Raw genomic sequence first — 15,933 nt, 5'->3', positions numbered from 1 at the left:
TCTGGATTCATGCTTATGTTTGTGTTTCTGCAACACCTGTGTATCAATGAAGTATCTTATCTGATAACACATGGACTGTCGTTGTCTATCACTGGTTTAATGAAACTCTCCCTCTGCTGGTTCAGGTGTGCTGCTGCTGATCGGGCAGATAGCTGATGCGATCTCCACTCCTCTCGTTGGGTACGAGTCTGACCGAACCCCCGGCTGTGGAAACTACGGCAAGAGGAAAACATGGCACCTGGTTGGTAGGTCAAATGAATCAATGAACTGTTTCAGTTTCAGAAAGGATGGAGCTTTAACAGGAAAGTATTCTTTGTTTCACTTTACACTGAAATGAAACTAATGCAGGGAAGAATCAAATCTCTACAGGTCCTGTTTATTACCTGTCTTCATATTTATCACACACTGTTTGTTCCACTTTTTGAGACAGCTGTTAATTATATTTACCACAATGATAATAATCTTTATGTATGTAGCTATTTTCAGATAGCGCCTCCTACTGTTTAAAAATAATATCCAGATACAAATAATATTGAATGGATTTTAATCCACCCTTATTTGTATTGATGTTTGACCTTCTTGTGATATATCCTTACCTCCCTAATAAAGAGTCTCTGGGAGTTTGTTCCAGAGGGTCGGGGCTCTGACAGGAAAGACCCGCTCACCTTTAGTCCAAGACAATATTTCATATTTACATGAATAAATATTAAAAACTCATACTGCACGTTTCTGTTCAGGTATCCTGTGGCATGTTGTACATGTTGGGTGGCTAAAGGTTAAAGTCATGTCCTGTAGTGGGTCTCTGTTTTTAGGTCAGTTAGCTGTTACACACATTAAAACTCTGTTTATGAAACTGTTGTTTGGACTATGATCCCATACTGGACTCTTTGCATATATTTTATTGATACTGATCTAGGCAGATCAGGTTTACAAGACTCTGTAATGACATGGAGAGTGCATGTAGCCCAGTGACACACACACACTCACATACTCACACACACGCACACACGCACACACACACACGAGGGGAGCTTTATTATAAACCTCTTGCTGAGTCAGAGTGGTCAGACCGGGCTGTGTAAGGCAAAGTAATACCACTTCATGACTTGAGTCAAAGTATAGATACTCCTTGTTAAATATCACTCCTATACAACATACAGGAGGACTTGATTTTAAAATGACTTTGAAGTATTTAACATTTTCACAGCACAGAAGGGGGGTGTGCAAAATAACTGTAAAACTGACCGCAGAATAAAAGGTATTTAAGTTTCTGCCAGCACAGAAAGCTCTGTTTAAAATGTTCATGAATAATTAAACCCATAACCCCTGTATCAGTTTTTGAGACCTCGACGTCATCACTGTGATATATTTTTTGAGACATCAGAAATGTCAGCTGTGGATCAGAGACCCACTCGAGGCTCTTCAGGGATATTTTTTACCAATTATGAAAAACTTTCAAATTGTTCCTGAAACTTCAAGAAGAATATTTACTGGATTGATGCAATGTAAAACTAATTAATATTTCATGACTTAATATATAGTCAAACCGTGTTGAAATGTGTGGATCAAAATTGATACAGCTCGATTTCAAAGGTCAATCTTACTTTTAAATTACCACTACTACTACTAATAATACTAATACTAATATTAATATCCAACTTCCTTCAACTCAACAGCAATAAAACAGAACTCCTCCTTGTAGGCACCAAATCCACCTTATCCAAAGCCGACAGTTTCTCCCTCTCCATAGACAGTTCAACAGTGTCCCCCTCCCCCCAGGTAAAGAGTCTGGGTGTCATCCTCGACAGCTCACTTTCTTTCAACTCTCACATCAATAGCATAACCCGGTCTGCATATTTCCACCTCCGCAACATCAACCGTCTCCGCCCCTCTCTCACCCCTCACACCACTGCTATCCTGGTCCACAGTCTTGTCACCTCCCGTATCGATTATTGTAATTCACTCCTCTTCGGTGTCCCTCACAAATCCCTCCATAAACTTCAACTGGTCCAGAACTCTGCAGCCTGCATCATCACCAGAACCCCTCCTTTCACCACATCACCCCCATCCTCCAGCAGCTCCACTGGCTCCCGGTCAAACTCAGAATCAATTTCAAAATCCTCCTCTACACATTCAAGGCCATCCACAACCTCTCCCCTCCGTATCTGTCTGATCTCCTCCACACCGTCACCCCCTCTCGCTCCCTCAGGTCTTCCTCCTCCCTCCACCTCTCTGTGCCCCCCTGCCCGTCTCAGCACCATGGGGAGCAGAGCTTTCAGTCGCTCTGCTCCCCAACTCTGGAACTCACTCCCACCGGACATCCGAAACTCTGACTCACTACCCCTCTTCAAATCAAAACTCAAAACCCATCTGTTTCAAACTGCATTCCCTGCTTCATTTCCACTGCTTCATTTTAACTTGGTGTTACTTTGCTTGTTGTTTTTATTTATTTTATCGTGTTCTTTTATTTATTGTGTTTTTTATCTGTCTGTAAAGTGACCTTGAGTGCTCTGAAAGGCGCTTCTAAATAAAATGTATTATTATTATTATTATTATTTAGTATTATTATTATGATAATAATGACATTAATAATAATACTGTTGCTAATAATAATATTAATAATAATAATAATAGCAATACGCAATAGCAAAAAGCATAATACGATTAATAATGCTGGTAATAATAAAACTGATAATAATAATAATAATAATAATAATAATAATGATGATAATAATAATTATAATAATAATGATGATAATAATAATAGCAATAATTATAAAATAAATAACTAAAATACTAACAACACTACTACTACTTCTAATAATGACAATAATAATATTATTGTTATTAAAAATAATAATAAAACAATTATAACAATATTAATGATAATAAGAATAATAATAATACTGATAGTAATAATAATAATAGCAATAATTATAAAATGAATAACAACTTTAAAAACTAACAACACTACTACTAATTCTAACAATGACAATAATAATATTAATAATAATAATAATAATAATAAAAAGAGTTATATTGTTATTATTATTAATAACATTAACATTTTAAATTCTTAGAGTTGCAGCTTCAGTTTGTAGAAATGTTAATATTGAGTGATTGGGTCAGATTGTAGTTTGAAATGCTCCCCTGCTCACCCTCTCTGTTTGAGAACAGTGGCCTCATGAAGGAGAAGCTGTGAATCACCAACCTTTAGTTTAGTTCCCTTTTATCTATTTAAAGGTGACCACAGGCGTTTATTTAACTTTCAAATATTAATAACTATAACATTTTAGAACATTTATAAATCAGTGATGACCTTCCAAACACAACCACTTCTTACAACAGTTTCTACTTCAAGGACAAAGACATCAAAGACAATGAGATTTGAATCTGTGTGAGGACATCCATCAAAAGTTCATTGGGGTGACTTAGATCTGATGATATCTGTATTCCATAGATTCTACACTGACGGTCCTCTCAGTGCCGTCTCTTTATTAGTATGTGTGTGTGTGTGTGTGTGTGTGTGTGTGTTCTCCAGGTACACTGAGTGTGATGCTGTCCTTTGCGTTCATCTTCAACCAGTGTCTGGGCTGTGACTCCTTCACCCCACAGTGGGTCAGTCTGATCTACTTTGTCCCGTTCATCATCGTCTTTCAGTTCGGCTGGGCGGCCACGCAGATCTCCCACCTGTCTCTGATCCCAGAGCTGGTCACCTGTGAGCACGCCAAAGTGGAACTGACTGCATACAGGTGAGTTTGACAAAAAACAGACAGTAAACAAGCCAGGTAACATGAAGATCCTTAATGTGTGTGTGTGTGTGTGTCCAGATATTCCTTCACAGTTATAGCCAACATCACGGTGTACGCAGTGGCTTTCCTCCTGTTCCATGTCCATGCTGGAGAGGGTGGAGACCCCCTCGGTGAAGCGCTTGGACCAGAAGACATGCCGGTCTTTAGGGTGAGAACGAGTTCTGATGAACACGACAGAATGATGGAGGCAGTGTTCATTTTGGCGTCTTAGTCTTAGTCTTTAGACTAAAAAGCCTGTCAGTCTTAGTCACATTTAGTCTTTGATTTTTACCAGAACATCTTCACTGTTTAAATAATTCATGTAGTCGATCAGATATCAGGATCAGGGTTAAAGTGTTAAACTCATCAACATTTCACTCCTTTAACACTTTTGCTTCTGTAATATCTTAAAGGTGACATATCATGCAAAATGGACTTTTTGATGGTTCTCTCCCTGAAATATGTGTCCCTGTCTACAAACCCCCTGAAATGAAAAGAATCCATTCTGCCCCTGTTCTGATTTCTCCACCTTTCTGTAAATGTGTGCTGAAACCAGCCGTTTCAGTTTTCAGTGTTTTTCATACGTCACAACGCCATCCGGTCTGTAACAGGAAGTCAGAGCTCGGAGCTTGTTCAGCCCATAGACTGTATAAAATACAACTCAACCCCTCCTCCGTTTTTCATTCCCTGCACACATGTGTGCTAACAAGGAGCTTAGGAGGGAGGCATGCTAGTTGTAGGCTGTCTTAATAAACACAAAGGTCGGTTTTACTCCCCACGTCTGCAAATTTGAAGATCTAGTGGATGATTTTTATTTATCATGGAAAAGTGCTAGCGCTAGTTAGCATAGCCGCATAGCTACATGTTGGTAGCTGTGTACCAAGACACACGTCGACATACTGACAAATAAAACAACAAGAAACACTAAATCTGTGACCAATCCTTCAGAAAGGTCCTGCTGCAGGCGCCTCTCCGTCAGGATCAGATTCTGGATCAGATTCAGAGGGTTGAAGTAACGCGGGTCTGTGAGCAGCCGTGTATATTCAGCCAACATGTAAACATCAGATCAACGTGCTGGAGAGCCGAGGCCACACCCACTTCCTGAGGGGGCGTGGTCAGAGAGCTCATTCTCATTTAAAGGCACAGACACAGAAAACAGCCTGTTCTGAGCAGGGCTGAAAAAGAGGGGTTTACAGGCAGACCAAAATCTGATTTCAAGACATGTTTTGGGGACCCTCTTAGACCAATATATGTTGATGAAAAAGAGCATAATATGTCACCTTTAAGGTAGATAATTCAGCCTGTCCCTGTGACTGTATTTTGATTCTCTTGAGTCACAAAAATCCTATGAAAGACAAATCAGAATGAAGCATCTTACACAGACAGATGATCAGTAAGAGAGCAGGGTCATAATAACTCTGTCTCATCGTGTGTTTGATTCCAGAACCTGGCGTTGATCGTGTTGGGCATCGGTGCTTTTTTCTCTCTCCTTTTCCACCTGGGGACCACGGAGCGCAAAGCGGAAGGAGGAGGAGGGGACAGAGACGAGGAAGAGGAGGATGAGAGGGGGGAACGGAGACCTCTGCTGCCTCGACCTAAGCCTACCTCCCCTCTGCTGCAGTGGAAGTGTTGGCTGCGGCAGCCATCTTTTTATCAGGTGGATAGATTCTCTTCAGAACAAACACACAGACGCCTTGAGGTAACTTCATCTTGAATCCTCTGACTCTGTGCTTCCTCTGTGCAGGTGGCCTTACTCTACATGTCCACGAGGTTGATCGTGAATCTGTCTCAGACCTACATCTCCATGTATCTCATCAACACTCTGGGACTGCCCAAGGTAACACACCAACACAACAACCACACACTCCCTGAGTCACATGGAAACATCCAGTATGTCCTGTCCTCATTGTGTCTCTTCTGTCTCTCCAACAGAACTACATCGCAACAATCCCCTTAGTGATGTACCTGAGTGGCTTCATATCCTCCTTCATCATGAAGCCTGTCAGTAAACTCATTGGAAAGTGTGTAAGTAAAAGCTCACAGTTCATCCTCATCAGACCTGAACTGGTTCAAATACACGAGGACTAATGGCAGAGTCAGACTGGTGAACACCCATCGTAGCAAAAAGACGTATGGAGACTGAAACCTGGTTCTTTTAAAGACTTGGTTCCACATTTCCAGACTGTAACATATCTCAAGTTTCACATCTTTAAATGAAGTCTCTGGTTGACAGGCAGCTGTGACTCAGCACTCAATCAGACAGTTTCATCCCAGCTCCTAAAGTTCACATGTCAGAGTGACAAAATAAACCTTTAACAGGCGGAGAGAAGTGTAGAAATTTTAACAATGCAGAAAACAAAATACAACTCAAAATATTAAAAAAAATTAACGTAATTTAAAATGAATAAAGTGGTGAGACAGTCCACCAATAAATCATTGTTAAAGAGGTTTTTAAAATAGATAAAATGTAAAAAATAAATAAATAAAAGAATAGATAAATAAATACATAAGTAAGTAAATAAATTAATAAATATGTAAATAAATAAATGTTTAAATAAATGTTTAAATAAATGTTTAAATAAATGTTTAAATAAATAAGTAAATGAATAAATATGTAAATAAATAAGTAAAAAAATAAGTAAATAAATACATTTGTAAATAGTTAAGTTATTAAATAAATATGTAAATAAGTAAGTAAATAAATAAATATACAAATAAATAAATATGTAAAGAAATAAGTAAATAAATAAATTTGTAAATAGTTAAGTTATTAAATAAATATGTAAATAAGTAAGTAAATAAATAAATATGCAAATAAATAAATATGTAAAGAAATAAGTAAGTAAATAAATATGTAAATAAGTAAGTAAGTAAATAAATATGTAAATAAGTAAGTAAATTAAGGCATGGAAGGATAATAAAAATGTTTTAAGAAGAAGATGACATCACATCAGAGAAAATGGAGAGGTATATATTAAGAACATTAAAGAAATAAATGAAAAAATAAATTATAAAACAACAAATAATCAAATAAAATTAAATCTAATAAAATGAGTTAGATAGAGAATAAAAATAAAAAGCTGAAAAGCTAAAAGTGAGTCTTAAGAAGGGATTTGAAAAATGTCACTGACTCTGCAGGTCTTATATCTCCCCTCATTTCCTGTCTCTCTCCAACCAATAAATGCGAAAATGCCCAAAAATAACAATTACTCAAAAAAATCACGAGGTCATGGAGTCGTGTCATCCTGAATCCTCTCTCAGCTCTCCAGCCTCTAACATCCACTCCTCTGTAGAGACTCTTCTGTATTTTAAAGTGTTTCAAAGTATGACATGCAGATTTCATCTCTTGTGAAACTCATTGAGACACAGCCGCCCCTTCTTCTTCTACCTTTGTACTTTGTAAAGCACATTGTTGTTTTTAAATGTGCTAAGTCATTAAAGCTGCCTTGACATGGCATGCAGCTGAATCTCCAGCCAACAGGAAGTAAAACACAGAGAGGAATTCTGCCCGTCAGCTGTTAGTGAGGATGTCTGAAAGTGCCCGGAGGTTCAAGTTTGTCTACATTTTACCAAAGCGAGAGATGAGGAGGAAGTGAAACACAGTTTGTTTTGCAGAATAACTTTCAGGAAAGAGGAGGTGAGGGAGGGGGGGAGACAAAATATGACATCTAGACACCTGATTGGTCGCTTGGAGCGATGCCCATCAGCCTGTAGTGTTTTCAGTGAGGGCTGAGGGTTCTGACAGACCGTGGAGAGAGACTCTGCTTCCTGTGCTGCATGATTATGATACACACTACCAGTCATAGTTTGGATACACCTTCTTATTCAAGGGTTTGTATTTATTTTAATTATTGTAAACACTGTAGATTAATACTGAAGACATCAGAACCATGAAAGAACATATATGGAATTATTTAATTGTTTAAAAAGTGTTAAACAAAGCAGAATATGTTTAATATTTTAGATTCTGTAAAGTAGCCCCCTTTTTCCTTCATGACAGCTTTGCACACTCTTGGTATTCTCTCAGTCTGCTTCATGAAGTGGTCTCCTGGAATGGTTTCTAATTAGCATGAGCCTTGTCAAGAGTTCACTTGTAGAATGACTTGCCTTCTTAAAGCTGGGGTTGGCAGTCTCGGAAAACTGGCATGAATTTCAATGTAGCATTTCCTCATGACTCCGTCTAACCCCTCCCCTCCTCCCTCAGAGCTCCTCCAAAACAACGCCCCCCCCGCTCACATGCACGAGCGCCGCTGACTTGCGACCATATGATGGTGACTGATTCAAAACCGGTCCTCACCAAAACATTCTCATAGTGAAAGTTAAAAACACAAATAAACATGGCTGCTGTTAGCACTCACAACTGTCATGCTAACATTATCCAGTTGTCATGGTGACATGATATCAGGAGAAAAGTTATAACACATATATAATACTGTAACAGCTCTACTGTTGTTAAACATGTTCAGTGTAGATGCTCTTAATTCCTACAGTGTTGACGGTTAGTGAAGGCATCAGGAGAGGTGTAGAGTGTGTGAGCGGGAGAGAGGAGAGACAAGAGGAGAAGTTCTTCATTCATTCAAACATGGATTGTTGTTTTGTTGGTTGTCGTGGTAACGGCCGACAGTGACCGGTTATTAAAACTAAACGTGTTCACGAATCTGCTCGTCGTCCCTACAGCGTCCGGACGGACGCTACAGTACATCTACATCTCTGTAGGACTTACTAAATGTCATTCATTCTTCTGCTTGTCAGAGCCTCCGTGGTGAGAGCTTTTTAGACTCTGATCCGGACTACAGTCCTGAGCAAAGCCCCTCATCGGGTCAGAGGGGACAGGCCCGAGGTGGAGCGAGAGGGGCAGTCAGTAGAGTCAGGGGAAGCAGAGGCAGGAGACGGAAACTCGGAGTGCACGCAGGGGAAATGTACGCTCTGCAGGAGGCGGGCAGAACGGCAGGACGGGATTTGAATGGTTTAAAATTTTGGACCCCAAAAACGGTGATTGGTTGGTGTTTTCCAAGGTTTACTCCGGCTGTAGATAGCAGCTTTTTTTCTCTCTTTTTACAGAACACATTATGTATTGATTACCATCAGGACATAAAGATCATTTTAACCAGTATAACAAAAAGTGGATCTAAATCTGATTACCAACCCCAGCTTTAATGTGTTTGAGACCATCAGTTGTGTTGTTCAGAGGTAGGGTTAGTACACAATGGATAGCTCTATTTGACTACTGTTGTAATCCAGATTATGGCAAAACCAGATTATTTCATAGTTTTGATGTCTTCAGTATTAATCTAAAATGTTGAAAATAATTAAAATAAATGAAAAACATTGAATGAGAAGGTGTGTCCAAACTTTTGACTGGTAGTGTTCTTAGAGAGAGAAGCTGTATAAAGGAGGTACAGCCATCCTAACCCGCTCTGAGCAGCAACTCAGACAAACCCCCGAGGTCTCTGAGGGAGACGTCTGGTGAGGCGGTTTCTCTGAAGCGATCACATGCTGCTGATTATGCTCCTTTCTCTTTGGGCACTTTTGAAAATAGTTGGTTGTACTTTGAAAAAAGCTTATTTGACATACTTGGCATGTAAGCTGCCAACAGTTAATGCAAGGCTAATCCGGAGGCATGTCCCGACCAGACTCACTGCTACGAGTACATTCCTGAATCAGACGCCCTCGGTTCACCGGCTGCTGATGCTGGCGACGGCTGATGTTATTTAGGTCTGTGTAGAAATGCTGGATGTGCATTACATGAGTCTATGAGGTAGTTAAACAAGCCTGCTTACTAGTTAGTGATGATTAAGTGAATAATAATAATAATAATAATAATACTGTTTGTTCCACTTTTTGAGACAGCTGTTAATTATATTTACCACAATGATAACAATCTTTATGTATGTAGCTATTTTCAGATAGCGCCTCCTACTGTTTACAAATAATATCCAGATACACATTTTGTTGAATTGATTTTAATCCACCCTTATTTGTATTGATGTTTTACAGCCTTGTGATATATCCTTACATCCCTATTGAAGAGACTGAGGAGGAGTGACCACGGCTAAGACTTGCCTGTATTAATAACATGACACAACCTTGATGAGTTTTAACCCCCCTGTCTCTCTCTCTCTCTCTCTCTCTCTCTCTCTCTCTCTCTCTCTGTCTCTCTCTCTCTCTCCTCTCTTCATGAAGCTCACGTACTTCGTAGGCCTCCTGCTGATTCTGGCGTTCTCCTCCTGGGTGCTGTTGGATACCAGTATGGGCCAGCAGGTGTATGGAGCGGCCATGCTGCTAGGGGCGGGGTCAGCCACACTCTTGGTTATTTCGCTCTCCATGACTGCCGATCTCATCGCTGATCAGACGGTAAGATGTGTGTGTGTGTGTGTGTGTGTGTGTGTGTGTGTGTGTGTGTGTGTGTGTGTGTGTGTGTGCAAACCTACGAGACAAGGGAGCTCAGGGACTCAAGAAAGGTCTAAGAAAAGAGAAAAGAGAGGGAGTCGAGAAGAAAGAAAAAGAGGAGAATAAATGGTGAAAGAATGACAGAAGGAAAGGAAGGGATAAGAAAAGGAGACATAAAGGATGAAGAAAGATGGAAAGAACAAAAAGAGAAGTGAAGAAAGAAAGAAAAAAGAAAGAATGGAAGAATGATTGAAGGAATGAAGGATTGAAAGGAAAAATGAATGAATGAATAAATGAAAGAAAGAAAGAAAAAGAAAAAATGGAGAAGGATTGAAGAAATGAAAGGAAAAAGGAAGAACAAAGAGAAAGAAAGAAAGAAAGAAAGAAAGAAAGAAGAAAAAAGAAAAAAGAGAAAGAAAACAAAATAGGAAAGAAAGTAAGAAAGAAGGAAAGAAAGAAAGAAGAAAAGAAAGAAATAAAGGATGAATAACAGATCCCAAAAAAGGAATCTACAGCAGAGATCCAGAGGAACCTACGAGACAAGGGAGCTCAGGGACTCCAGAAAGGTCTATGGTTAGTAACTTTAATGGGACAGGAAGAGTTAAAGTGAGAGACAGGCAGAGAGAGGAGAGAGAGGGAAAGACAGGATCCCAGTGTGTCAGTCTAAGCCTATAGCAGCAGAACTAAGACCTGGTCCAAGCCTGACTCAGCTCTAAAAGACAGTTTTGCATCCTGACCTCCTCACATTCTCACCATGTGTTAAACCCCGGCGCTGTAACAAGAAGAAGAAGTCAGGAGTATTTTAGAGAAGATAAAACCCTCATGTGAATATAAGAAAGAAATATCCACGTGAAGACATGTCCTGCTGTGAGTCCAGCTGCACAAGTGTGACTCTGCTCCTGAGTGTGTGTGTGTGTGTGTGTGTGTGTGTGTGTGTGTGTGTGTGTGTGTGTGTGTGTGTGTGTGTGTGTGTGTGTGTGTGTGTGTGTGTGTGTTTGTGTGCACGTGTCTGTGTTTGTGGAAGCTGTAAACACAACCTTACCTGCCCTGTTCTTTCTTTACCTTACTGTGTGTCTGCAGCAAAGCGGGGCCTTCGTGTACGGAGCCATGAGTTTCACTGATAAGTTTGCTAATGGAGCGGCTGTGATGGTCATCCAGTCTCTGCACCCGTGCCAGTAAGTCCTCCAGAATCACTGTCGTCAATGACGATGTTAGAGTTCTCACTCAGTGACGGTATATGAATATTCAACTTCCTCCTATTGTAAGAAATGAAGACAGAGTATCACTGGGATCATGACGTAGACCTGCACACAGATCTGATTTACAGATGAAGTGCAGAGATCCCTCAGGTCTGTACGGTCTGCAGCAGGACGGGTTCTTGTCTGGGTTTGAAGCTGACCATGGTTAGAGAAAGTTAGTGTTCAGTTTTCTCCTCTGCTCTGCTGATCGGCTTAAGAACGCTGCAGAAGTAAGCCACACTTACTGAACTTTAGCAGCTGTAATGGATGGGAACAGCTGAGGAGCATGGTACTGGGTATGGTACTGGTTTTGCAGATAGTTGGTCATGAACCAGAGGACTGAATCAAAGGAAAAGAATGAATAAACTGAAGATGCCTTGCAGGGAAAGTCAGGGATGTTCCACTGATGAGAACATCAAGATTTGACCTAAACAACACAGGGTCACCGAGTCTGCAGGGTCACCAAGTCTGCAGGGTCCCCAAGTCTGCAGGGTCACCAAGTCTGCAGGGTCACCATGTCTGCAGAGTTTATCCTTGGGGGATCTATAATATCTGTAAAACAAAATTCTCAGGAGTTAATCTTTGGGATGAGACATTTCAGTCTAGACAACATTAGTGGATGGATGGGATAACAGCAGTTTGTTGGTATTGTTTCTGGAGGAGCACAGACTCTGATAGTGTCACATTTGAGACTTGCACTTTGAACATTACCTTTCATGGATTTTCAATAAAATCAACATTTTTAGAAAACAAAAATGCACTTTTTAGTCGTTCAGCAGTTTTTTAAAAAAGACTCAACACCAAGTGAAACAAAACAGGACAAACAGAACAGACAAAATGAAACACCCTGACACAAAATAACATTCATGAGGAACAAGAGGAAAAATGTCACAGCTCTAATATATGAAAGGGATGTTATTACATCGACCACACAGTCTTCATGTCATACAGAGCCTCTTACATTAGAAGGAGAGGAAGAAGCTAGCCTCCTTCTGGTAAAGTTTAAGATGAGTTTAAACATAAGTATTTATATTCATATTTGCATACATGCACCTTAGCTACATGTAAGAACATTATATCTGTGCTTGCAGGGACTCTCTCCCTGGTTTTAGTCCATACTGGAGCTCAAATGTTCCATGGGGTGTCTTATTTAAATGAAGGCAACAAAAAAGATGGACTGTGGAGTGACTTTGGTTGATACTGTGGATGAGGTGACCCCCAAAATATAGGTGCCAAAGAGTCGCGACCCCCACTGTCCCTTAAAGTGATTTAATGTGGCTTCATTTAGCTGGTCTGAATAAATCAGCCTACCTGTATGATAATGTGTCTGTGTTTCCTGTGCTGTTATGAATTAACCTGCTGCTACTGATGCTTTAGATAATTCACTAAACTTAAGAGTCATCTCACAAAAAGAAATACAGAAAACTCATTACATTGGGGTCCCGACCCACACTTTGGGAACCCCTGCTGTTTATATATCCAATGCATTTTGAATATGGTGTACAGTGTAAGTGTAACACAAGAGAACATGTCCATCTGACTGTTGAACTGTCTCCCTCTTCTCTCCCCCTCTCGTCTCTCAGCACGCGGAACTGTTGTCCTGCGTGTGTGTGGTTCTACCATTACATCATGGTCATAGTAACAGGAGGCGTGGCCATCATCGCAGCTCTGGCACTCTGCTCCATCCTCATCTGGCCCATCAAGATCAGAACACGTGAGTTCATAACTATAGGGGGATTTTGACCGGAAGAACTTTACCTCTGAACTACGTGCGTTTGGACCGGTGGACCCAGGGTCTAAATTTAGTTCAGGGGTAGATAATCTCCCCCCTAAAAAGCCCCTGCTAGGGGGGTAGTACTTTTCAAAAAGCCCTGGGGCTTTCAGGGGGCGGGGCCTGCAATGCTGAACGTGTCTGATTGGTAGATTAACCACAGTGTTTTTATTCCGCCCTCCGTCCACAATAACATCACACACATCTGTGATTCACTTGATTTCTCTTTCTTTCATTAGTTTTTATTTGTTCTATCTTTTTTGTATGTGTGTGTACTTTTCAAAAGAAGAAGCTGTGATTCTCTTGATTTAGCAGCTTGTAACAGTAGTCTTCTCTCAGCCCACCGTGAATGCGTCTCTCCTCCCGGTGTTCCGCTTTTAAAAGTGACCCTGTAAACTGGAGACCTTCAGCTGAACGTGTCAGTGTTTGTGGAGTTTACACAGCTGTTGAAACACAGAGGGAGTTCCTGGGAATGCAAACTAGTTTAGTTTTTATGAAGATTTCAAAATATCCTCATCAGATATTTAATGATGGTCTAAAGATGTTTATGAGGGATGCATCCGGCTGAGAGTCTCCAGTTAACAGGGTCGCTGTTTAAACCAAAACACCGGCCGATCTCTGCCACGGCTTTTTGAGTTCAAAAGGATTTTAAAGCCGTGTTGAAACGTCTTTGCTACTCGCGCTTATCTCCTCTCACGTGTTGATTCAGTGAATCCATCTGTGATGAAATATAGCACCATCTAAAACAGCGCCAGCTGAGTCTCTTCATGCTAACAGGCTAACTGTTGTGTTGCTCATAATGATACCTGCCTGTCCGTCTGCTTCTATGGTGTCATCTGTGATGAATGGCATTCCTCTTTGTGTTACTGCCCTCTACTGGTCTGGTGGTGTAGTGCATTTACTTTTTTTTTCCTCCATACGTCACTGGCCTGATTTACACAATCTACCCGGGACTTCAGCCCGCAGTCGAAACGCAGACAACAATGGGGGCACAGGAACCTTTTAGTTCAGGGGGAAGTAGTTCTGGGGGCTAAAAGACCCCGGAACTCTTGGTCGAAATGCACCTTAGGTTAATACCATAGACTGTATAAATAATGGACGTAGTATCCGTGACATCACCCATCTGTTCCTGAGCACCAATTTGAAGCCGTATTGGAAGTGCTGAACTCAACCTAACTTAACAGAGGCAGAGTGTGTCGTCTGCTGTGTGATGAAACCTCTCTACACACTGCTGTTGATTATTCCCAGGAATGTGTTCACTGTCTCTTTCCACATGTAAAGTTCTTATTAATGGAGCCTGATACTCTGATTCAGCGACTGAAGAAAGTCTCTAACATCTCTAACTCCTCCTCTCTCTCTGTGTGTGTGTGTGTGTGTGTGTGTGTGTGTGTGTGTGTGTGTGTGTGTGTGTGTGTGTGTGTGTGTGTGTGTGTGTGTGTGTGTGTGTGAAGGAGCCACACCAATCATCTCTGAGGATGAACCCACAGTCAACTAAAGCTCTGCCAGCGTCACTTCTACAACGACCCCACGCCAACCTCCAACCGCACACTACAAGTCAGACTGAAGAGGAGCCTTCACTTCTGTTTCTGTGTTGATCTTCAGCTCTCAGGGAAACTAAACAAACACCAGGGGAAGAGTTCAGAGGCTGCACATGAGACGTCTCTGACATCGTTACAGGAGTAATCAGGGATTCTGGAGAAACTTCAAAAGGGAGAGCGTTTTGATTTTTAAATTTTGATCATGTTTCTCTACATTTTATATTTTCATTCTCACCATGTCATCGTTAAAATGTGATTATCATACATGGCTGCTTCACTCCAGTGACGTTAGGGAACAAGTCCAGCCCTTAATGACGATCACCCTTTTTATGAACTAATGAAAGACTCACACCGAAACACGACTACAGGCCAGGTTCAGAGTTTGAGAAAACATAGCATCATAAAAGCTGAGAGATATTTCCTCCTGCTTTTGGCTGCAGGATTTACTCGGACCTGATTATCCAGGCGTGAAACACTTCTCCAGTCCGGACTGGAAGTTCAGTAGGAAATCAAAACACACTCACGGCTTGCACAGTAAGTGCAGAGCCACAGTTACTGAGGACACTAACTCTAAAATCAAGACAGTCATCATGATGAGACCAGAATCAGAGTTCACAATCAGTGCTTCTTCTAAAGACACAGATTCATAACTCACAATGTTAACTCTGCAAAGAGTCTACTCTAGAATACCTGTAATGATGCTGAGCATTATCAGGAGTCTGTGTGTCTAATCAGATGTTGTGTTTACAGACCAAAAGGCATGTAAAGGAATTTTTTATTTTTTTCACAAAAATGTAAAAACTTTGTTTTAAAAATCGGATTATATTTGATTTATGTTTATTTTCAGAGTATCTGTGACATATTATACTCATATGTATTTAAAGGGAACAATACTGGTAAACTATTCCAGGCAGGGGTTCCCAAAGTGGGGGTGCGAGACACAAATGGGGGGTCATGCTTTTACAAACAGAGCAGGTCTAGACCACTCCATGTCAAATTATAAATAGAGACCCAACACCAAGACAGGATAAGCCTCAATCTGACCCCACCTTAATCCACCATGAGCATTGCACATCGCAGTATTTAGCTAGTTACAGTGGAGAGGACAAACTTCCTTTAACAGGCAGAAACCTCCAGCAGGACCAGACTCATGTTAGACACACATCTGCTGAGACCGAGGTCTGGAAAGAGGGATAGAGGAGAAT

At 40.7% G+C, this 15,933-nt stretch overlaps 1 protein-coding gene across 1 annotated transcript in view; it reads left to right on the top strand.

The window, feature by feature from the left end:
- Positions 1 to 15,558, top strand: part of LOC117826284 (major facilitator superfamily domain-containing protein 12-like) — a 17,149-nt gene extending 1,591 nt beyond the window's left edge. The window contains exons 2-11 of the mRNA XM_034702236.1: positions 126 to 245; positions 3,542 to 3,752; positions 3,831 to 3,960; positions 5,236 to 5,448; positions 5,536 to 5,628; positions 5,724 to 5,816; positions 9,975 to 10,145; positions 11,262 to 11,356; positions 13,003 to 13,133; positions 14,642 to 15,558. Of these exons, the coding sequence (XP_034558127.1) occupies positions 126 to 245; positions 3,542 to 3,752; positions 3,831 to 3,960; positions 5,236 to 5,448; positions 5,536 to 5,628; positions 5,724 to 5,816; positions 9,975 to 10,145; positions 11,262 to 11,356; positions 13,003 to 13,133; positions 14,642 to 14,685 (1,301 nt within the window). The 3' untranslated portion in view covers positions 14,686 to 15,558. The remainder of the gene's footprint in view (positions 1 to 125; positions 246 to 3,541; positions 3,753 to 3,830; positions 3,961 to 5,235; positions 5,449 to 5,535; positions 5,629 to 5,723; positions 5,817 to 9,974; positions 10,146 to 11,261; positions 11,357 to 13,002; positions 13,134 to 14,641) is intronic.
- Positions 15,559 to 15,933: the final 375 nt, after the last annotated feature.

Source organism: Notolabrus celidotus, chromosome 15 (genome assembly GCF_009762535.1).
Source record: "Notolabrus celidotus isolate fNotCel1 chromosome 15, fNotCel1.pri, whole genome shotgun sequence".
In the NCBI taxonomy this organism is placed as follows: domain Eukaryota; kingdom Metazoa; phylum Chordata; class Actinopteri; order Labriformes; family Labridae; genus Notolabrus; species Notolabrus celidotus.
Note: the sequence above shows the minus strand (reverse complement) of the source record. Positions and strands in the feature narration are given on the sequence as shown.